General features: G+C 33.5%; 1 protein-coding gene and 1 long non-coding RNA gene across 4 annotated transcripts in view; one reads left to right on the forward strand and one right to left on the reverse strand.

Moving 5' to 3' along the window:
* LOC145316770 (uncharacterized) overlaps positions 1–21,809 on the reverse strand; it is a 23,560-nt gene extending 1,751 nt beyond the window's left edge. Inside the window, exons 1-17 of the mRNA XM_080157500.1 lie at positions 21,278–21,809; positions 14,988–15,108; positions 14,565–14,651; positions 14,154–14,260; positions 13,578–13,753; positions 13,322–13,363; positions 12,317–12,360; positions 11,432–11,505; positions 10,602–10,667; positions 9,837–9,941; positions 8,473–8,505; positions 8,117–8,228; positions 6,991–7,160; positions 2,903–2,993; positions 2,623–2,686; positions 832–1,821; positions 430–555 (exon numbers count right to left, since the gene is read on the reverse strand). Of these exons, the coding sequence (XP_080013626.1) occupies positions 430–555; positions 832–1,821; positions 2,623–2,686; positions 2,903–2,993; positions 6,991–7,160; positions 8,117–8,228; positions 8,473–8,505; positions 9,837–9,941; positions 10,602–10,667; positions 11,432–11,505; positions 12,317–12,360; positions 13,322–13,363; positions 13,578–13,753; positions 14,154–14,260; positions 14,565–14,651; positions 14,988–15,108; positions 21,278–21,355 (2,486 nt within the window). The 5' untranslated portion in view covers positions 21,356–21,809. The remainder of the gene's footprint in view (positions 1–429; positions 556–831; positions 1,822–2,622; positions 2,687–2,902; positions 2,994–6,990; positions 7,161–8,116; positions 8,229–8,472; positions 8,506–9,836; positions 9,942–10,601; positions 10,668–11,431; positions 11,506–12,316; positions 12,361–13,321; positions 13,364–13,577; positions 13,754–14,153; positions 14,261–14,564; positions 14,652–14,987; positions 15,109–21,277) is intronic.
* On the forward strand, positions 16,842–18,254 carry LOC145316798 (uncharacterized). 3 transcript variants are annotated; one of them, XR_013878706.1, is made up of 5 exons: positions 16,842–17,299; positions 17,373–17,450; positions 17,519–17,600; positions 17,670–17,751; positions 17,820–18,254. It is a non-coding gene; the product is annotated as an uncharacterized LOC145316798 (long non-coding RNA). The 3 variants fall into 3 exon arrangements; XR_013878702.1 differs by having other exon boundaries at positions 16,842–17,450; XR_013878709.1 differs by having other exon boundaries at positions 17,390–17,450; positions 17,670–18,254.
* Positions 21,810–22,169: the final 360 nt, after the last annotated feature.

Below are 22,169 nucleotides of genomic sequence, written 5' to 3' on the forward strand. Positions count from 1 at the left end.
CTGAAGGGAGTTAATTAATGGCCATTTTTATCAGTTGCTTTGCTAAGGTCACGGAAATCAGCCTTAAATAAATCATATATAGAGAGGTTTTATGAGAGACTTCATAAAAGCAAAGTTGTTCAAAATTTTAAATAAATAACCTTTGCTTTTCTTGTCATGATTATGCGGCAACTCCTAGGGGGTGAAAATTGAACTTAAAATTGTCAAATCTAATTTTCTCAAAAAGATCCCGCTGAAATATTTTGGTTTTACCTGGAACCATCATGTTTTTTTTTGTCTAATTTCACCATTAATAGGTCCCAGAGCTCGGCACTTACTTTTGTCTTGATTCAATTGTAGACTGGTGTGTATAGAACAGCTACTTTTGACCCTTAAAAAATGAATTATACGTAATATATTTTCAATTGCCTGCTTTTTAAAATACTTTGCCTTGATCTTGATGAAGATTTTGAAGACAATGCCTTTGGAGAAGCTGATCTTAGAGACATACCAGAGGAAGGTCTGGATTTTGTCAGTGAGGGTGATCTTGATCTTGTTACCATAACAGGCGTTTGTCTAAATAAATTGAGTAAAATATTGTCTAATTAACATTAACATTTCGAAAATAAACAATTCAAAGTGGGTTGAAAGTGTACATTTCGTTTTGATAAAAATTTAGCTATCTTAATAGGTTTCCTTTAGTTGTAATTTGCTCATCATATACATTATACATACTTTTAAAAACTTTCGTACATTCTCAGAATATATGGCATCTGTCACATCCTAAAGGGACTAGAAAAAATATAAATTAATATGAAAATAAAAGTACGAATGCTTATTGTTTAAGAATACCTTGGTGTAACATCTGTTCTCGACTTCTTTGTAGATGTTGGCGTTTGTGCTGACACTAGTAAAGGCATGGAGAGGTCACTTGATGGTGTTCGTGATCTTGTTTTCCTGACCTCAGCTTGAGATTGTATATTTTCTGATCTTGGTTCGTTAGCAAACGATTGGTTTGATTTGTTGAAGTTGGTTTTACTTGAAGATGCTGTCCTTGGTGGTGTGACAACAACAGATTTCGGTGTCATAGTCAACTTTGTAGATGGTGATTTAGGCGTTTTGACTGGAGCAGGCCTTGATGGCGTTTTAGGTGGCGATTTTGATCTTTTTGTCACAGATGAAGCTGAAGATGTTTTAGGTGACACCCTCTTTGGTGTTTTTTTAATTACAGATATTTTGTGATCCCTAGAAGTGGTTATTGAACTTTTGCCATGAGCTACCTTCGGCACTGACCTCTTTGATGATGCGTTAGACGAGACTCTTCCTGCTTGATTTTCAGAGGGTGATCTTGGCCTTTTCACAGAACAAGATTTTGGAGTTTTTGAATATACTGATGATTGAGACATGTGCGATGCAGATGCTAATAGATCAGCTGATGGTCTATTTTCCTTAATTGGCGTTTTTGGTAAAACTGTTTCAACAGACGAAACTGTTTTGTATTCAGCAGGTTTTGGGCTTGATTCTACTTCAGTTGAACTAGTCGTTTTCAATTCTAACGGAACTGACACTTTTGGCGACTTAATTGGTGTTGATAGTGTTGTGGTAGTAGGGCTTGAATTTATACTTATAGGAGAAGCAGAAGTTGATTGATGGTCCAGGATCGATTTTGATGCTTTAGCAGCTGGCATCAAATCTATATCAGTTTTAGTTGGCACTGGATGCTGGTCAGTATTTTCTATCAGCTCTTGTTTTATTTTCAGAGATGTTGTGTAGGCCAAAGATTGATTTTTCAGTGACATGTTATCATCATGGGGTTCAACAACAGCGTGACCTTCACTTGCCCTTAATTATAATCATTGTTATTTTGTTATACCCTACAGACTTCATGATCTACTTAGTCCATTTATTAGGTTCATTTAAGGTTAATGTTCTTATGCCTTATTTACTAAGTATATTTGCGATAACTTTTATTTAATGAAATCTTCCAATTTTTAACATGTACAAAACGGCCTGCTTAATTGCTTCAAGATCCATGTCAGATCTATATAGGAAATAAATGTCTATAAACGAGCTCAAGTGTTCCAAGGAATATTTGTTTAAAACTCATAGTGCTCCAATAATCCATAATAAAATCTCATTGCCCAGAACGATAAGACCCATTATTTTACTTTATTAAAAATAAATTCCTTTTTTTAATTTCATGTTGCTATTTACCTTATATCAATGTATTTAATTTCTAATCATAAAAAAGAAAATTTAAATTTATAATATAATAAATTTAAGAAAACTCTGTTTTAAAAGAATTCGATTGTGGCGACACTTTGTGTGTTCAAATATTAAACTAAAATTGTAATCATCATCATTAACCCTTTGGTGATGGTAATGTAAAGAAAAAAATATAATTTAAAAAATCTTTTTAAAATCATTTAGATTATTAAATATTTACTTTCTTTTAGATAGTAATGCCGGTCGAGGAAAATAGATTTATTGAGAAATAGATATGCATATAGAAAACTAGCCAATAGGGAGATAATTATATCGAGCCAACTCTAGTTTTAAGTATAAATGCGCAGCTGAGCATTACGTTAGATATTTTAAGAGCGCAGCTTTTCTGTAACAGATAAATTAAAACAATTTGTAAACCTGAAAGAGGACACTGGAGAAGTATTGGCGTCTCCAATACTGCTCTGCAAACTTTCTAGTTTAGCTAAAATTTTTAGATTTAAAAGGTATTATGCATTTCAATGCCATGATTAATTTTATCTTGAAAAAATTGCTTAAAAAATACCAAAAAAAAAATATAAAGCTTAAAAGCAAAAAATTGTGAATATCTTGTTTCCCTGGTTTCAAAGATTTAAAAACCAAATTCAAGAATCCTAATAGAAAAGCTACACTTGTATAAACTGCATAATTCTTTTCATTCCTGAGCTTTGTAGATTCTCCTTAGAATCCTCCTCGCTTGAGCTGTCCTCAAAATCTGAGGATGTTGTTGAATCATCCTTGCTTGACAAATTCCTACGTTAAGGGGGGGGGGCGTAATGACATTTATTCGTAATCCGTGAGCAAAATGGTCTAAAAATTTAGCTAGACCCTTCAAACTTGGTATATAAGCCTAGTCCTATAGGTATTACATCTAAATGGAAAAAAAATCCAAAATTTTTTATTTTAAGGTTAGGTTAGGTAAGAAAAACCCTGCGGAAATGGGGTTTTTAGGCTTTTTTTGGTCTATTTTGATTTGGAAACTTACCTTAAATTGTTTTTTCTTAGGGTTTTAACTTAAATACACTGTATCTATTCATATGGACATTATTTAAGATGATTCAGCAAGTCGGGGACCGACCCCAGAGGGCTAGGTGGGTGGCCCGCAGGGGTTAAGTGCATTTTTTCCAATACATATGTTGTGATACATCTAATTATAGGTTTTTTAGGTCAAGGAACTCAAATTTAGAGCTAAAATAAGCATTAGACTAATCTGAAGCTAGCCCCAGCGGGCTAGGTTGGTGGCCCGCAGGGGTTAAGTGCATTTTTTCTAATATATATCTTGTTATATATCAAAATATAGGTTTTTTAGGTCAAGAAACTCAAATTCTGAGCGAAAATTAGCATTAGACTAACCTGAAGCTAACCCCCCCGGGCTAGGTTGGTTTTCTGCAGGACTTAAGAGCATTTACCTAACCTAACCTAGAAACTTACTTATAATTTTACTTGGATTTTTTTAATAAACTTTGTCTATTAATGAGGACTTTATTTAAGATAATCCAACAAGTCGGGAACCGACCCCAGCGGGCTAGGTTGGTGGCCCGCAGGGGTTAAGTGCATTTTTTCCAATATATATCTTGTAATATATCAAAATATAGGTTTTTTAGGTCAAGAAACTCAAATTCTGAGCGAAAATTAGCATTAGACTAACCTGAAGCTAACCCCCCCGGGCTAGGTTGGTTTTCTGCAGGGCTTAAAGGCATTTACCTAACCTAACCTAACCTAGAAACTCCTTAAATTTTTACAGGTTTTTTTCTTGTATAAACTGGGTCTATTAATGAGGACTTTATTTAAAATGGTCCAGAAAGTCGAGTACCGACTTATCTGAAGCTAGCCCCAGCGGGCTAGGTGGCTGGCCTGCAGGGGTTAAGTGCATTATTTTCCAAAATACATCTTGTGATATATCAAAATATAGGTTTTTAAGGTCAAAAACTCAAATTCAGAGCTAAAATAAGCATTAGAATAATCTTAAGCTAACCCCAGTGGGCTAGTTGGGTTGCCCACAGGGCTTAAGTGCATTTTACCTAACCTAACCTAGAAACTTACATTTAATATTATTTTTTTAGGTTTTGTTTCTCAAATAAACTGTCCATTCATGAGGATCTTATTTCAGATGATCCAGCAAGTCGAAGACCGACCCCAGCGGGCTAGTTGGGTAGCCCACAGGGGTTAAATGCATTTTTCAGAAAAAGTATGTGTTATCATACATCAAATTATAGGTTTTTTAGGTCAAGAAACTCAAATTTACAGCTAATAAAAGTATCAGACTAATCTGAAGCTAGCCCCAGCGGGCCTGGTGGGATGCCTGCAAGTCTTAAGTGCATTTTACCTAACCTAACCTGGAATAAACTGTGTCTATTTATTATTTAAGATGATCAAGCAAGTCAGCGACCGACCCTAGCAGGCTAGGTGGGTGGCCCGCCAGGGTTAAGTGCATTTTCAAAAAGTATGTGCTGTCATACATAAAATTAAAGGTTTTTTAGGTCCAGAAATTTAAATTTAGAGCTAATAATAGAATCAGACTAATTTGAAGCTAGCCCCTGCGGGCTAGGTGGGTTGCCTGCAAGGCTTAAATGCATTTTACCAAACCTAACCTAGAATCTTACTTTTTTGAAGGTTATTTAATTGAATAAACTGTTCATGAGAACATTATTTAAGAGGATCCAGCAAGTCGGGGACTGACCCAGGCGGGCTAGGTTTTACATAGATACACAGTGTTTAGTCCTAAAGCCATCATTTAAAAGATTCTTCATACAGGAGGCTGACTCAAGGAGGTCCCCAACTTGCTGGATCATCTAAAATAATGTCCTCATTCATAGACACAGTTCATTCAAGGAAAAAACCAAAAAATAAGTAAGTTTCTAGGTTAGGTTAGGTAATATGCACTTAAGCCCTGCAGAAGATCTACTTAGCCCACAGGGGTTAGCTTCAGGTAAGTCTTATGCTAATTTTAGCTCTGAATTTGAGTTTCTTGACCTTAAAAACCTATATTTTGATATATAACAAGATGTATATTGGAAAATAATGCACTTAACCCCTACGGGCCACCGCCCTAGCCCGCTGGGGCTAGCTTCAGATTAGTCTTATGCTAATTCTAGCTCTGAATTTAAGTTAACTGACCTAAAAAACTTATAATTAGATGTATCACAGCATATATATTGGGAAAAATACACTTAACCCCTGCGGGCCACCAACCTAGCCCGCTGGGGTCGGTCCCCGACTTGCTGGATTATCTTAAATAAATTCCTCAATAATAGACAAAGTTTATTCAAGAAAAAATATGTAAAAATATAAGTAAGTTTCTAGGTTAGGTTAGGTAAATGCTCTTAAGCCCTGCAGAAAACCAACCTAGCCCGGGGGGGTTAGCTTCAGGTTAGTCTAATGCTAATTTTCGTTCAGAATTTGAGTTTCTTGACCTAAAAAACCTATATTTTGATATATTACAAGATATATATTGGAAAAAATGCACTTAACCCCTGCGGGCCACCAACCTAGCCCGCTGGGGTCGGTTCCCGACTTGTTGGATTATCTTAAATAAAGTCCTCATTAATAGACAAAGTTTATTAAAAAAACCAAGTAAAATTATAAGGAAGTTTCTAGGTTAGGTTAGGTAAATGCTCTTAAGTCCTGCAGAAAACCAACCTAGCCCGGGGGGGTTAGCTTCAGGTTAGTCTAATGCTAATTTTTGCTCAGAATTTGAGTTTCTTGACCTAAAAAACCTATATTTTGATATATAACAAGATATATATTAGAAAAAATGAACTTAACCCCTGCGGGCCACCAACCTAGCCCGCTGGGGCTAGCTTCAGATTAGTCTAATGCTTATTTTAGCTCTAAATTTGAGTTCCTTGACCTAAAAAACCTATAATTAGATGTATCACAACATATGTATTGGGAAAAATGCACTTAACCCCTGCGGGCCACCCACCTAGCCCTCTGGGGTCGGTCCCCGACTTGCTGAATCATCTTAAATAATGTCCATATGAATAGATACAGTGTATTTAAGTTAAAACCCTAAAAAAAAACAATTTAAGGTAAGTTTCCACATCAAAATAGATCAAAAAAGCCTAAAAACCCCATTTCCGCAGGGTTTTTCTTACCTAACCTAACCTTAAAAAAAAAATTTTTTGATTTTTTTGCCATTTAGATGTAATACCTATAGGACTAGGCTTATATACCAAGTTTGAAGGGTCTAGCTAAATATTTAGACCATTTTGCTCACGGATTACGAATAAATGTCATTACGCCCCCCCCCCTTATTTAAAGAAAAGTGACAATTTATCTATTATACAAAGGAGTACAATGTCTGTCTGTCTGTCTGAAGCTTAAGATCTCAGTAACCACTGAACTGATTGGGCTCTACTCTTCACGGAATATACCTCCTGGTCCTGTGATGGTTTTAAGCTATTTTCTTGGGGGGGTGGGACACCCCCAACCCCCTCCAAAAAATGAAAAATACCCCCCCTTCAAATTTTTCATTTTTCTTTTTAAATTTAAATAACACAAATAAGGTTGATCAAACCTCTTGGGGCAAAGCCCCTAGAGGCTAGGGGCGAAGCCGCTAGTTTTTATTTAAAGCAGCAAGTATAAGACGATTACTTTTGAACTTTCTTATCTTATTTTTCAAATAATAGGGTTTTCTATTTATTTCGGTTATTTATACAATGTATGTACTAAATTTGTAAGGAAAAAAAATAATGAGTTTCTGAATCCTTTTCACAGATTTTTTCTAATAACTTGTCTCTCTTCGTCCCTGGAGTTATCAATTGGAGCAGTGGATTCTTCAGTAGTAATTTTAGAGTTATCATGAGTAACATGCGTCTTCTTGGGAGTTGATTTACAACCCAAAGATTTGCTGTTGCCGTTTGTTTTCATCATTCTATCTTTGCTTGTTGGCTTCGCAATGGTCATGAGTCCGCGATCTAAAAAAAAAATAATCATCATTCGCTGATCTTGAAATGATTCAGACCAACCCAATGTGAAATCTTTTTGAGAAAATTGAGTTTAAAACATTAAAGTCAAATTCTCACCTGCAGTGTTGCGGATCCGGAAGGATCCGCATTTTTTTGAGTCCAAGGATCCGGATCCGGATCCTGGGGTATAAATTTATGGAAAAATCTACCTAAATTTATATAAAATAGTCACTTACACAGACATTCTCGTGATGAGAACCGATCTTTAAGGTTTAGGTTCTGACTTGAAAATTAAAAGTATTTTTGACTTCGAGATTAAAAAATAAATCAAGGATCCGGATCCGCACTGACCAAATTTGGAGGATCCGGATCCGCATACAATCAATGCAGATCCGCAACACTGCTCACCTACTATTAGTTTTAATTATTTGTTCTATAAAGGTATTCTTATTTGCAATTTCTTATAGGTCATTTATAATGAAGTATTTTCTTAAATAACTCTAGAGAGATGACTCATAATGTTTATCAAATGCTTTACTAATATCATGGAAATTCAACATTAAATAAATTACATCTAATTCTAGAGCAATATTAAAATTTTTTTGTTTATAAGAAAATTCTTAGGAATTTTGTTGACGAATCTTTGAGTTAATTCTTAAAATTCAAATGCAATTTTCTTAAACAAGTATTTTCAATAGCATCAAATCAAGTCATTTTTCCATACTGCGTTAGACCTGATTGTTATTATCACTCAGATTTGACTTATCCCATGTCAAGACATATCTGATTTAAAATAAAGCACGATGACATTCTTCCTGTCAAGATCACAAATCTTAACAGGTTTCGTTGTACATCATGACCTCATGTGTTCATGAACTAGATATTGGAAACTTACATTTTCAACAAACAAAATATACATCTTCTGTCTGTGTTCATTGAATTTATAATACAATAAAATGAATCACCTAGTCCATTATTTGGAGGAGGATACTTGGGTTTTGGAACATAAGTTGAATCTGCCTTTCTGCCGTATATGCGTTCAGCTTCTTTTCTATGTTTCTCATCCATATATGAAATCTTTTACCAGAAATTATTTTAACATTTCGTTGACAAAGATTATAAATATGTTGCATCGTAATTATACGGTAGTATATCTAAAAGAATATACAAAAGCAAAAAAGTCTGCACACTGCAACTTCTAGTATAGCCAACTTGCCAAATAATGCACTGATTTTGTAAAAATACCATAAATCACCCTTCCATTTTTAGAACCATATTTTTCATTAGAATGTGGATTAAAGTAAAAATAATTTGAACCTGCCTTGTGTTTTAGAAACGCGGTCAACAGCATACACTGGAAATTAATTGAAATAAATTTTTATAATTATTTATTGTTTATATATCTAAAAAGAATAGATTTATTATTACTTGGATTTTACACCAGATTATCTAAAGTGAAGCTAGTAGCGGATTAAAATAACGACCCCCCCATCCCCTCCCCTCCTACTGGATGAATGAACTAACTAATCAATGACAGGAAAAAAAATTCATTGCATTTACTTTATTGATTACTAGCGGCTACGTACGCTAAGATATATAAGTTTTCCGGAATCTTAAAGTTAGGGGGATATTTGAAATCTGCATCAAATTTTGAGGATTTTTTTTATAAAATTAGTTTTTTCTATAATTCTTTATCTAAAAGCGGAAAAGCAATTTAAGTTAATTAATTTTGGCATCTGTGATTGGTGGATTTAAAAAATCTGCGCTCTGATTGGATGGCGTACATCATTCAACCAATTAGAGCGCAGGTAGTTTAAAATCCACCTATCCTATTGGTCAAAATTAATTAACTTAAAATGCATTTCCGCTTTTAGATAAAGAATTATACAAAAAACGAATTTTATAAAAAATCCTTAAAATTTGATGCAGATTTCAAATCTCCCCCCAACATTAAAATTCAGGAAAACTTATATATCTTAACGTACGCCCCTAGAGGCCTCTAGTGGCATTTAAATGTTTTTATTTTATTTTAAATATCTAATTTGAGAAATAATTTGTCTATGGTCAATCAGCTGTTAAATTCATGTCTCTACGCAGCGCCACTATGCTAGCGACACTATGCGTCAAGAATATTTCAAATTTTTCGATTTTATTGTGATTTCTCTTGGGAGGGTGGTATACCCTCCCCCAAAATAGTTATAAACCTTCCCAGGACCTATGAGAATCTACCCTGTTAAGGAGAACCCGATCGGTTCAGCGGTTAGCGAGATCCTTCGGTACATACACAAAGATACACAGAAAAACAAACAGACAAACATCCTGTTACTTTAGTATAAGGAATTAAATGTATCTGGTGTACTTTCCTTTTCCAGTTATGCATTTTACACAAATCAATGGATGAATTAGTCCTTTTTTGTCGTGATCATTTGTGAACATAAAATAGATAGAATTATAACGGACAATTCAATAGCATAACTTTTTTTAGCTTTGATGAGATTATAAATTTCATTTTTCGCGTATTTTCAGTAGTTATGTGTTACTATTGAATCAAATGCGTCCTAATTAAGAACAGTTTGACTTAATAAGCTCATTTGAATAAACGGTAACACACAACTTTACGGAAAATATGCAAAAAAGATGACCCTCTTTGTCTTCAAATTACACAGCATAGTCCGTTAAAGTTACCTGAATTTCAAGAGATCCTCTTAACTTAAATCTAATGAGAGCCTTTGGATATTCATTTTTAATAAATTCTTTGCAGTCCTCTATAATATCAGGATCAAACTTTTCCTAAAATTCAAATGGATAGTTGATCATTATAGATCTCGTAATTAGGATTCTTGGAAACATAACACAAACTAAAAAGTTATAATATTTATATCTTAGTGATTTAAACATAGAATGAATAACAAAAGGGTATAATTAATATACTATGTATCGTAATTATACTCGTAAGTCACAATAACACTTTTATATATGTATATCATATTGCTTAATGTTAGACGTTATTAGAAAGTCCTATCAAAATTAATATCGAGGAAATATTTTGTCTAAAGAGTTTCTTTGCTCTACAATACATTTGATGACAATGAGAAAGAAGGATGACATTGTAAATCCATAAAAGCGAAAATAAAATGGTATAAGTCTAAACAAAAGTAAAAGTAAATTGGTCGAAAACTGACTAAAAGAGGATAATGTTTAAGTAAATACTTACATTTTTAGGATTTTGTTATAGATACACTTCGCTTATAGCATTGTACTTTGTAGTTTTATGAATCACTATCCAAAAATCAGATGAATAGGATAATCATATTACACGGAAACGAGTTAAAAATCAACATGTTTTAACTGGACGGACGGACCAATCCTAATAATAGAAAAGCTTCGAAATAAAAAAAGTCAAGCCTCACAGTCATGGAAAATAAAAGAAGTGAAATAAAATCACAGCACCTCAAAAATCTTCAGTTTGTTCTTCAAAGTTTTAATTCTTTCTTTCACTCCTGTATTGTAGGTTACCTTGAAATTATAATAGGTATTTCGATTTATCGAAAAATTAATGAAATTATCAGTGTTTAAAAAAACTCTTCTAAAATTTCAAAAATGTTTTCTTGTGACAATGCCAAAACCAAAAGTAAAACGCGCATGATCTCAGCCCATAAGAGTTACAGCTTTAAATTCGGCACAGCAGTTGCTTTGGTGGAGAACAAAATGGAATTGTGATGAAACGGTGGCAGAACCGCCGTTTCCCGCCGAATTTTTTTTGCCAATTTAGACAGTTCTCAATCATCTGAGATAAACTTTTTTTCTCATAAAAATTTCCCTTATATTTTCACGTGACACTTTCAAACATGTCAATATTTTTAAAAAGTGTAAAGTGAAAATATAAGGATAATTTTAATGAGAAAAAAGTTTATCTCAGATGATTGAAATTTGTTTATTATGTCGAGAAAAGGCAACAAATTTCGGCGGGAAACGGCGGTTTTCGGCGGGAGCGGCTGTTCCGCCTCTATTTCTTCATAGTTCCATATTGTTCTTCACTAAAACAACTGCTGTGCCGAATTTTAAAGCTTTAACTCTTTGATGGGCTGAGATCATGCTCGTTTTACTTTTAGTTTGAAAAAGTGGCACATCCGCCCCCCCCCCCCCACACCTTTGAAATACATAATATTTAAACCAAAATGGCCACTTCAATGGGTCAATAACTAATGTCATTTACTGCTAATTTACAAATCGAAAGATACAGATTTTAATGCTAAAAAGTAACGAGAAATAACTATTACCTCATCGATGCCTTTTTTACTGCGAAACATTTTGCTGTGATATTCAACTTTCACTGAGCGTTTCTTTTCCTCTTCTAATTTATTTCATCTCATGGAGAGAAGTCGTATTTAACAACAAGAAAAAGTACAGGTGTTTGCCTGCTATAACTTCATTTTTTTTAACTTTGACGGATATCAGGGTCAGCAATACCATATCTATGTCCCACACAGCATTTGTAAGGTGCGCGATATAGAAAATACCCCTTAAACGATTAAGGTAATATTGATTTATTTCTTCTTTAAGCGGCAAAAGAGAGGGGTAGGTTTCTGGTAGAATCCGTAAAGGTGTGTGTTTTAATGCTTAATAAAGTAAAATAGTAGTAGAACGATAATATTCACTAAATATGTGTATTTCTTATTGAAAAGAACTATAGACAATTTTTTTTTTAAAGTTCACATAAATTTTCATTGTTCTACTACTGTTTTTAACTTATAACACATAATTTTTACGGATTCTACTAGAAACCTACCCCTCTCTTTCAAAATGAACATTTTAATGTAAAAAAAAACGCAATTAAAGGGGACTATGCACGAACGAGAGCATGTGATGTTAAGGACCTGAAATATTTGGTTTCTATTAAAAAGGGCAAAATGATTGAAAAAAGTTTAGGTTTATGACGAATTAAGATTATATACCATCGAATGCTTTTTCGATGATAAAGTATATTTGGCAGCAGGAAAATAATGTAATCAGTTGATTAACGTACTTTTGCGTTTTACAGCATTTGAGGATGTTTTGCACTTTACGCTCAACAAAACATTTTGATAATACTTCTTCAAAAATCACATAAAGTTTGTTTTAAATTAAATTCTCAGAATTTGAATGAATGAGGTTATAAGATGTTCCTGTATCACTTGAAGAAGATGATTCATCAGAGGATTCGTCACAACTAAACAAAATTATTACAACATCCACAGAAGGGAAACCAAATATATTAACATTTAAGATTGCATACTCATAGTCTAATAAAACAAGGCACTGCACTGTGTAATTATCAAAATAATTTCATTTAAAACCAGAACACTGACAAACGTTCTAGTGCATACTAAGCAGAGTTGTCATTTTGGGCATTTTTTTTCGATAACGGGCCGCCCAATTGTCCAATACCTATGGTTTTGGGCACTCTTTTTGGGCAAATGTCGTAAAAATCATATAAAAAGGATATAAAATAGTCTAAAACCATACCGAGACTTATTATAGGAAATAAAATAGCCTACAACCATCTCAGGACCTAAAAAAGCTCCACTGGAAAGGAGAACCATATCGGTTCAGCGGTAAGCGAAATCCTTCTCTAGATACAAAAAAAGCTTACTAATTCATATAATAGTTAACTAGCGGCTACGCCTTTAGAGGCCTTGAGGAGAGGGAAATCAAATTTGAAAACCCAATTTCTTATTTTAGATTTTAAAAGAAAAAGTAAAAAAAACATTTTTTGAGGGGGGGGGGGGTGAACCTATGAGAAGCTACCCTGTTAAGGAGAACCCGATCGATTCAGCGGTTAGCGAGATCCTTCAATACAGAAACACAGACAGACAAACACACATCCTGTTACTTTATTATAAGGATATCAACCAAAAAATAGGCCCGCCCCCCCTCTTTTATACCTCCTCCCCTTTTTCACCCCCCAAAACGGGGGGTGCCCAAATCTGCCCAAAAGGACCCGATAAAGGGCAGCCCAAAACCGCCCGCCCAAAAGCGTCCGCCAGATATGACAACCCTGATTCTAAGGGACAACCCCCCTATTATACGTTTGTCGGTGTATCCATTTGTGATATTTTAGGTTTCTTTAAGGTTTAAAATTTCCTGCAAATGTAATTGTATACCCCCCCCCCCCAAAAAAAAAAAATTACCTTGAGGAGGTAGTTTCAGGATTGGAACTATTGGAGTATGTTCTAAAGTTTAGTTGACTTTTTACAATAAAAAAAATTTTAGGCATCAAAGAAATAAATAACATTATAGACAAAAACAACTTAAACTTTTTAAGAATTGCTTCCAATGAAACAAAAAATAAATCAGTTTCTAATTGCAATGGAGTGCTATATCGGTTGTAGAGATCTCAAGAGTTAAATCAAACATAAACAAAAATGGTGAAAAGTAACAAAGTTCCTTGGCATTTTTGTATTTTGTTGCTGTATAACTTCTTCAATATCCTCTGCTTCGTTGAATTTCTTAAATATTACTGTCCTAGGCTCACTCCTAGCCTCAATAGTGGGTTTAGAAACTGTAAGTGTACAAACTTCGTCAGTTTTGTCATCTGCAGTGTCATTGAAGATTTGACTCGCCTAAATTGGATTTATTTAACAATAGATAAAAAGTACTTTATTTAAAATGAGCCTAAGTAATACTCTTAGTTTAAGTTTGATGAACCCTTAATAAATTACAACATAAACTCGTTTGCGTAGTCTCCATAGATGCTTACATTTGGAGACTTAATTATAGTGATATTTCGCTTATACCAGTTCCTAATCGTCCTAGATATCATTTTTTCAAAAATCAATAAAAATTATTGTCGAAAAAGTTAAAAGTACAAGAAAATATTTTAAATGGACCTTAGGACTTTCTGATATAACTAACTGTTACGGGAATTATAAAGTCAGAATCGATAGGACAACTCTAACATGCCTAAATTAAGTTTTAGCTGATTTTAGGGGGCGAAGAAAAGGTAATTTCATCTTTATTAACCTGTTCAAAGGTTGAACTTATTTGTAATGAATGTTTTATCTTGCTTGGTCTGCCGCGCTTTCCTTTAACTACATACTTATCTCCTTCAGTCACAATTGCCCGTCCTCCTAAAAACAGTAATTTAAACGGTTTTTTTAACAAATGGCGATATATAATTAATAATATCATTAATGTTGTGTAATGGTGATTTAAGCCGAGACACGAACCAATAAACCATCCAGACAACTCGCAGACATGTTTAAATTTTGGCTGAAGATTAGGGCTTCTTACTGCTTTAGGAATAATCATGCAAAGTTGAAAACCTATAGGAAAATTCTAAGATGTCTAAATTAATGAATATATCTAAACGTTACAACGGACGGACGGTCCTTATTATAGAAAAGCTACACTTTAAAAAAATAACATAATTGCCTGAAATTAATTTCATGTAGTCTGACTCGTTTATTTTCCTAATATTTACACAAGCAAGCTGGGACTTAGTATTAAAGCTTCTTTCTCCTAAATATGTATTATTTCAGTCTTGGAGCAGAACTTAATAAAATCGTTAAGATTAAATAAAACATCGCTGGCAAAGTATTTTTAATGAGAGCAATAACAAAAATAACTCCGATCTCCGAGTGGTGCACAAAAGCGCTCGTTTTTTTTTAAATTGGGTCCGTCATATTATTGGTTTAGATTAGGTTTAGTTAGTAGCAGGGTTGCCCGGCAAGGTCATAGCTCCCAAAGGAGTAGCGAATTAATAATACTTCGTGTTAGCAATCGAATAAGTTCCTTATCAAATAAGCCTTTCCCTTTAGTTTGAACCATGCAGAAATTCTCATCTAAAATACCAACCTTGATTATTTTGTTGTGGAAGAGAATCTGTAATATTTGTATTGGTTGCAACATTACGAGTTTCAACATATTGAGTAGTAGTATTTGTTCTAGGGGGCCACGGGTATCCATCATAGTAAACCTTAAAGGAAGCCTGCAAGAAATACCACGCTTAAACTGCTGAAAGACTGCCACAAGTAGACCAAATACCCCAAATTTGAAGCCTTCAGCTTCTATAACAAAAAGTTATAGGCATTTTAAAATGACATTTTATGTCCAATGAAAATTTTGAAAGAATTGCAATGCTTATGTTGAAAACTTTGAAATTAAACTACGTGGCCTAGAAACAAAATTATAAGCTTATTTTTGTAAAAAATTTAGGTTTCCAGTAGGGTAAAGCGGGGCGATCTCGGTTTTGAGGTGAAGTCGGTATTTTTTTGACCACCTTCATTAAATGACATTTTTCTCCATGTTCTAATCGACTGACAGAAAAAAACATAAAATCAAATTTGTTCCTTATTAAATTGCCTACAAAAAAAAATTTTTGTGAGATGAATTTTTAGGGTACTTATTGGGTCTTTAAGTCGGACGACAAAAAATTTTTTTTCTGATTTTTTTGCTTCGGTCGGAAAAACGGTAAGTTGGACAAAAACTGGTAAGAGCTAGAGCTTAGACGTCGTCAGGGGACTTATTAAGAAACTAATAGGCTATCCATTTCCGTTTAAAACTTTAAAAAAGCTTGTATAGTTTTTTCTTAAATCGACTAAAAGTGAAGCGGGGCGAATTCGATTTTTTCACTTTTTAAACTAACTTTTTCAATTTTATTTTAAAAAGTGAAATTTTCGAGAAAAAAAGTCAAATTTCTCGTACTTAGAAAAAATTTATTTTTTTTTGTAGAAAAAATTGTCCGATCTTCATAATTTTTTTTGTGAATGCTCTTTATTACATTTAGCAACTTTAACCTTTGGGGCATGCTGTAATTAAATCAATATGTCATAGGTTTTTTGAAGCTGGAAAATCGACCACAGATTTTGCCAAACTTTTCTCTTTTTTTCAACTTGATTTTTTTAGGAAATTTTGCTAATAGAACTAATTTTTTTTTGGTCAAATCTATTCAAAATTGCCTGAATTTTAAGGATCAGGCCTTTAAAGTCATAAAAAATTATTTTTTCTAGAAGTATTTTTATGTTTTTTATCAAAAAAAATTTCGAAAAAAAAGTCAAATTTCGCGTACTTCGGAAAATTTTTTTTTTTTGGTAGAAAAAATTGACCTATCTTAATAAAATTTTTTGTGCATACTCTTTATTACATTTAGCAACTTTTACCTCTTGGGCATGCTGTAATAAAATCAATACGTCATCGATTTTTCGAAGCTTGAAAATGCCCTACCGACTTCGCCTCAAGGCGGGGCGAAGTCGGTGCCGTTTTAGAGATCAATTTTGACAAACTTCCCAAAGTCCTAGGTTTACGTCCTTTTAGGACCTGATCGACTTTTCCGAGATCTTTCTACTGGTCTTGGTCCCATTTAAAAAAATAATTTTTACGATTTGCAGGTTCAAAAAACCGAAAAAAAGACAGAGTTCGCCCCGCTTTACCCTAACTAATTATATTTTTACAATAAAAATACCCATTTTTATAGTCAAAATCATTAAAAAAAATTAAGTTTTACTTGCGTTGTACCGAATGTACTGTAGCCAATTAGAAGGCTGAATCAGCTTAACAACCAATTACAGCTAAGCTTGTATTAGTTTACCCCTTTGTTTCCGCTATGATTTTCGTTTAAAAATGCAATTTAAATCGAATTTTTTTCATAGATTTTGACTATGAAATGTGGTGTTTTTATTGTAAAAATATAAGGGGGGGGGGGGGAAGTTCTGACACTTTTGCGTAAACAGTGATTATAGGCTTTGTCTTTGGAGATAATGGATAGGTTATTTGGCAAAAAAATTTCCTTTTGGGATGTAGTTTTCCTATTTTTAAAAAAAATTTGGATTCGGCCTCCAGGTTCCGGTACTCCAGGCCTCCAGGTGGATTCTGGACAGGTAAAAAAAAAATTCAAGATAGAACAAAACTTATTTAACAAAAGTTGGTACTTTATGGATGGTATGAACTAATTTGAAGAAATTTTTGAAATCGGGCTCCAGGTTCTGGTACTGCAGGCCTCCAGGTGGATCCTGGACAGGTAAAAATTGAAAATTTTTTATTTTAAAGTTAGAACAAAACTTATTTAACAAAAGTGGCTTCTTTATAGATGGTATTAACTAATCTGAAGAAAATTTTGAAATCGGGCTCCAGGTTCAGGTGCTGCAGGCCTCCAGGTGGATCCTGGACAGGTAAAAATTGAAAATTTTTACTTTAAAAGTTAGAACAAAACTTATTTAACAAAAGTTGCTACTTTATGAATAGTATGATCTAATTTGAAGAAATTTTTGAAATCGGGCTCCAGGTTCTGGTACTGCAGGCCTCCAGGTGGATCCTGGACAGGTAAAAATTGAAAATTTTTAATTTAAAAGTTAGAACAAAACTATTTAACAAAAGTTGCTTCTTTATAGATGGTTTGAACTAATTTGAAGAAAATTTTGAAATCGGGCTCCAGGTTCAGGTACTGCAGGCCTCCAGGTTGATCCTGGACAGGTAAAAATTGAAATTTTTTACTTTAAAAGTTAGAACAAAACTTATTTAACAAAATTGGCTTCTTTATAGATGGTATGAACTAATTTGAAGAAAATTTTGAAATCGGGCTCCAGGTTCAGGTGCTGCAGGCCTCCAGGTGGATCCTGGACAGGTAAAAATTTCAATTTTTACTTTAAAAGTTAGAACAAAACCTATTTAACAAAAGTGGCTTCTTTATAGTTGGTAGGAAGTAATTTGAAGAAAATTTTGAAATCGGGCGCCAGGTTCAGGTGCTGCAGGCCTCCAGGTGGATCCTGGACAGGTAAAAATTAAAAATTTTTACTTTAAAAGTTAAAACAAAACTTATTTGACAAAAGTGGCTTCTTTAAAGATGTTAGGAAGTACTTTGAAGAAAATTTTGAAATCGGGCTCCAGGTTCAGGTACTGCAGGCCTCCAGGTGGATCCTGCACAGGTAAAAACTGAAAAATTTTTCTATTAAAGTTAGAATAAAACTTACCTATTTATCAAAAGTTGATACTTTATGGATGGTATTAACTAATTTAAAGAAAATTTTAAAATCGGGCTCCAGGTTCAGGGACTGCAGGCCTCCAGTTAGATCCTGGACAGGTAAATATTGAAATATTTTACTTTAAAAGTTAGATCAAAACTTATTTTTATAAAAGTGATACTTTATGGATGGTAGGAAGTAATTTGAAGAAAATTTCAAAATTGGGCTCCAGGTTCAGGTATAGCAGGCCTCCAGGTGGATCCTGGACAGTGGACAGGTAAAAATGGAAATTTTTTACTATTTAAGTTGGGACAACACTTATTTAACAAAAGTTGTTACTTTTTAGCTAGTATCAGACACAGCTTTGAAATCAGACACAAGGTTCAAGTTCTGTTCAACTCCCAGATGGATTCTGGACAGGTATAAAATGAAAATATTTACCTTTCAGTTAGAACAAAACTTTTTTTTAAAAATAAATGCTAGTTTATATATATACTAACAATTGACTAGAATAAAATAAACATCAATAACATATTGTCAACAGGTCAGTCATTAAAGTAAGTCTGAAGGAAATACACTGCTCTACCTGCTGTAATTATCTATCAGTCTTTAAGCAATTAGAATGACCTGTATTTCCTGAACTAGTTTTGAACCAACCAATCTGGCAATCAAAAGCTAAAAATTTAGAGCAAATCAGTTTTCTCTTATGTAATAACCCTATCTATAAAGAAGCCACTTTTGTTAAATAAGTTTTGTTTTAACTTTTAAAGTAAAAATTTTCAATTTTTACCTGTCCAGGATCCACCTGGAGGCCTGCAGCACCTGAACCTGGAGCCCGATTTCAAAATTTTCTTCAAATTAGTTCATACCATCCATAAAAAAGCCACTCTTGTTAAATAAGTTTTGTTCTAACTTTTAGAGTAAAAATTTTCAATTTTTACCTGTCCAGGATCCACCTGGAGGCCTGCAGCACCTGAACCTGGAGCCCGATTTCAAAATTTTCTTCAAATTAGTTCATACCATCCATAAAGAAGCCACTTTTGTTAAATAAGTTTTGTTCTAACTTTTAAAGTAAAAATTTTCAATTTTTACCTGTCCAGGATCCACCTGGAGGCCTGCAGCACCTGAACCTGGAGCCCGATTTCAAAATTTTCTTCAAATTAGTTCATACCATCCATAAAGAAGCCACTTTTATTAAATAAGTTTTGTTCTAACTTTTAAATAAAAATTTTCAATTTTTACCTGTCCAGGATCCACCTGGAGGCCTGCAGCACCTGAACCTGGAGCCCGATTTCAAAATTTTCTTCAAATTAGTTCATACCATCCATAAAGAAGCCACTCTTGTTAAATAAGTTTTGTTCTAACTTTTAAAGTAAAAATTTTCAATTTTTACCTGTCCAGGATCCACCTGGAGGCCTGCAGCACCTGAACCTGGAGCCCGATTTCAAAATTTTCTTCAAATTAATTCATACCATCCATAAAGAAGCCACTTTTGTTAAATAAGTTTTATTCTAACTTTTAAAGTAAAAATTTTCAATTTTTACCTGTCCAGGATCCACCTGGAGGCCTGCAGCACCTGAACCTGGAGCCTGATTTCAAAATTTTCTTCAAATTAATTCATACCATCCATAAAGAAGCCACTTTTGTTAAATAAGTTTTGTTCTAACTTTTAAAGTAAAAATTTTCAATTTTTACCTGGGATCCACCTGGAGGCCTGCAGCACCTGAACCTGGAGCCCGATTTCAAAATTTTCTTCAGATTACTTAATACCATCTAAAAAAAAGCCACTTTTGTTATATAAGTTTTGTTTTAACTTTAAAATTAAAAATTTTCAATTTTTACCTGTCCAGGATCCACCTGGAGGCCTGCAGTACAGAACCTGGAGCCCGATTTCAAAAATTTCTTCAAATTAGTTCATACCATCCATAAAGTACCAACTTTTGTTAAATAAGTTTCGTTCTATCTTGAATTTTTTTTTTTACCTGTCCAGAATCCACCTGGAGGCCTGGAGTACCGGAACCTGGAGGCCGAATCCAAAATTTTTTTTAAAATAGGAAAACTACATCCCAAAAGGAAACTTTTTTGCCTAATAACCTATCCATTATCTCCAAAGACAAAGCCTATAATCACTGTTTACGCAAAAGTGTCAGAACTTCCCCCCCCCCCCCCCTTAGTTACATGCAATCTAAGTTTCTGACAAAGATAAGGTTATAATTTTGTGTCTAGGCGACGTAATTTAATATTGTTTTTTTCTTTTATGAGCATTGGAAATCTTTCAACAATTCCATTGTACATAAAATGCTATTTTGAAATGCCTAGAACTTTTTTGTTATTGAAGCTAAAGGCTTTAAATTTGGGGTATTGGTTCTTCTTGTGGCAGTCTTTCAGCAGTTAAAGCGTGTTATTTCTTGCAGGCGTCCTTTAATATCATTACCATTCCGTTTTGAAACCAATTAAAATCAGCTTTGACGGAAAGTCCGGGATATAGGGACAGGACAATGATTATTGACCTATCCCTAATTCATTCTTTTGGTTCTCATAGACTTTGGTACTAGAACGAAGTCAACTTTTCTCATGTTAGCTAGTCATTTTTAAGGCTTAAGAGATTGGACTTCTAGCAGACGAAGATTACTTAAAATCAACACAAACACTGGCAACCAATAGACAGGAACAAAATTAAAAAACAAGACAATTTTACCATATTAAATATTTTTTCTTGCGCGAAAGCTGGCTAAAATTATAATACAGATCTAATCTAATTTCAAATATTTTTATTAAATTTTTATATGGTAAATAGTTAAAAAAAATTCTAAATCGAACTGAATTTTAAGACTATTTAGCTATAACTCTAGTCTCTAACATGGTATAAATATCCTATTTCCCACCCCTATATTCCTGCGGTGTGAAGTGAAGACTGCAAATGGCATCCAAAATATGCGATTGCGACCGAGTAACAAATACGTTATTTGAAGATTGATTGCTACGTTATTTATAAATCTTACTATCTACAAAACAGAGGGATAATCTTGAAATCTCTTTTACATTTAAGAATTTACATATACTGATATTTCCTACACAATTTTTTAGGGGTTTTGTCAATTTTGTACTATTTTCTCACTAGTGTAGAAGGCTAAGGTCAAATGTTTTAAATAAGTTTATAAAGACATCATCTGCTTACTGTAACTTTACCTGACCATTTCGGTATGTCCACTTACTCTCCGCAGTTCCGGACCTTTCCTCGGTCCACTTACTATTCGAATTACCCATTTTAATATTCTGCTGAAGGCAAATCAATTAATTTTCTGCAAACCTTTGTAAAAAAAATATAAGCTTGGATCCATTAATAATAATTATTCAAGTTTTCTGCGTTGATAATAAATAACTTCATAGAATGAGTTATTTTGTAATAACACTAATTATGAGATAAATATACTTGTGCTTTCACTACAATGATAGTTAGGCGTTTTTACACATTGAACTCAACAATACATTTAACAGAACCAAAGTATAAATATTTACCAAAATAAATCTTGAATCACTTTTGGATGGTCCTAGCATCAATTTCTTCACGTATGATCAATGATCATACCGTCTTTTTGGATATAAATCCCACAAAAAAATTAAGCAAAGTTATTTAATGGGCCTTCAATGAACATCCACCTTTTGATTATGATAGGAAGATCATCAAGAAATTGTAAAGACCCAAACATAAATAATAAATATTCTTATTCTTAAAAATGTTAATTCAATCCTAACACTTATTTTCATTTTCTGCTAATTTATCTAAAGGGTGTGCAAAAAAATGTGGACATTTTTAAAATTGAAATTGCGCGGCTTGTGTTAATAGTAGAAAAATGTTACGCATACCGTTAGAACCGCTATGAACTGTATTTTTGGAAAAATAAGAACGGTTCCTGTGCTACAAATAATCTAAGAGCCAGATGGTAAAATGTCCCAAAATTTACTCGCAAGTCAAGTTTTAAGTCAGTTGGGACATTTTAACAAGTTGCTCCTAAACTATGCGTATCACAGGAATCGTTTATATATTTCCAAAAAATAGACTTCTTAGCGGTTCTAACGG

The sequence above is a fragment of the Acartia tonsa genome, chromosome 1 (assembly GCF_053477335.1).
Source record: "Acartia tonsa isolate MP-2025a chromosome 1, ASM5347733v1, whole genome shotgun sequence".
Taxonomy (NCBI): Eukaryota; Metazoa; Arthropoda; class Copepoda; order Calanoida; family Acartiidae; genus Acartia; species Acartia tonsa.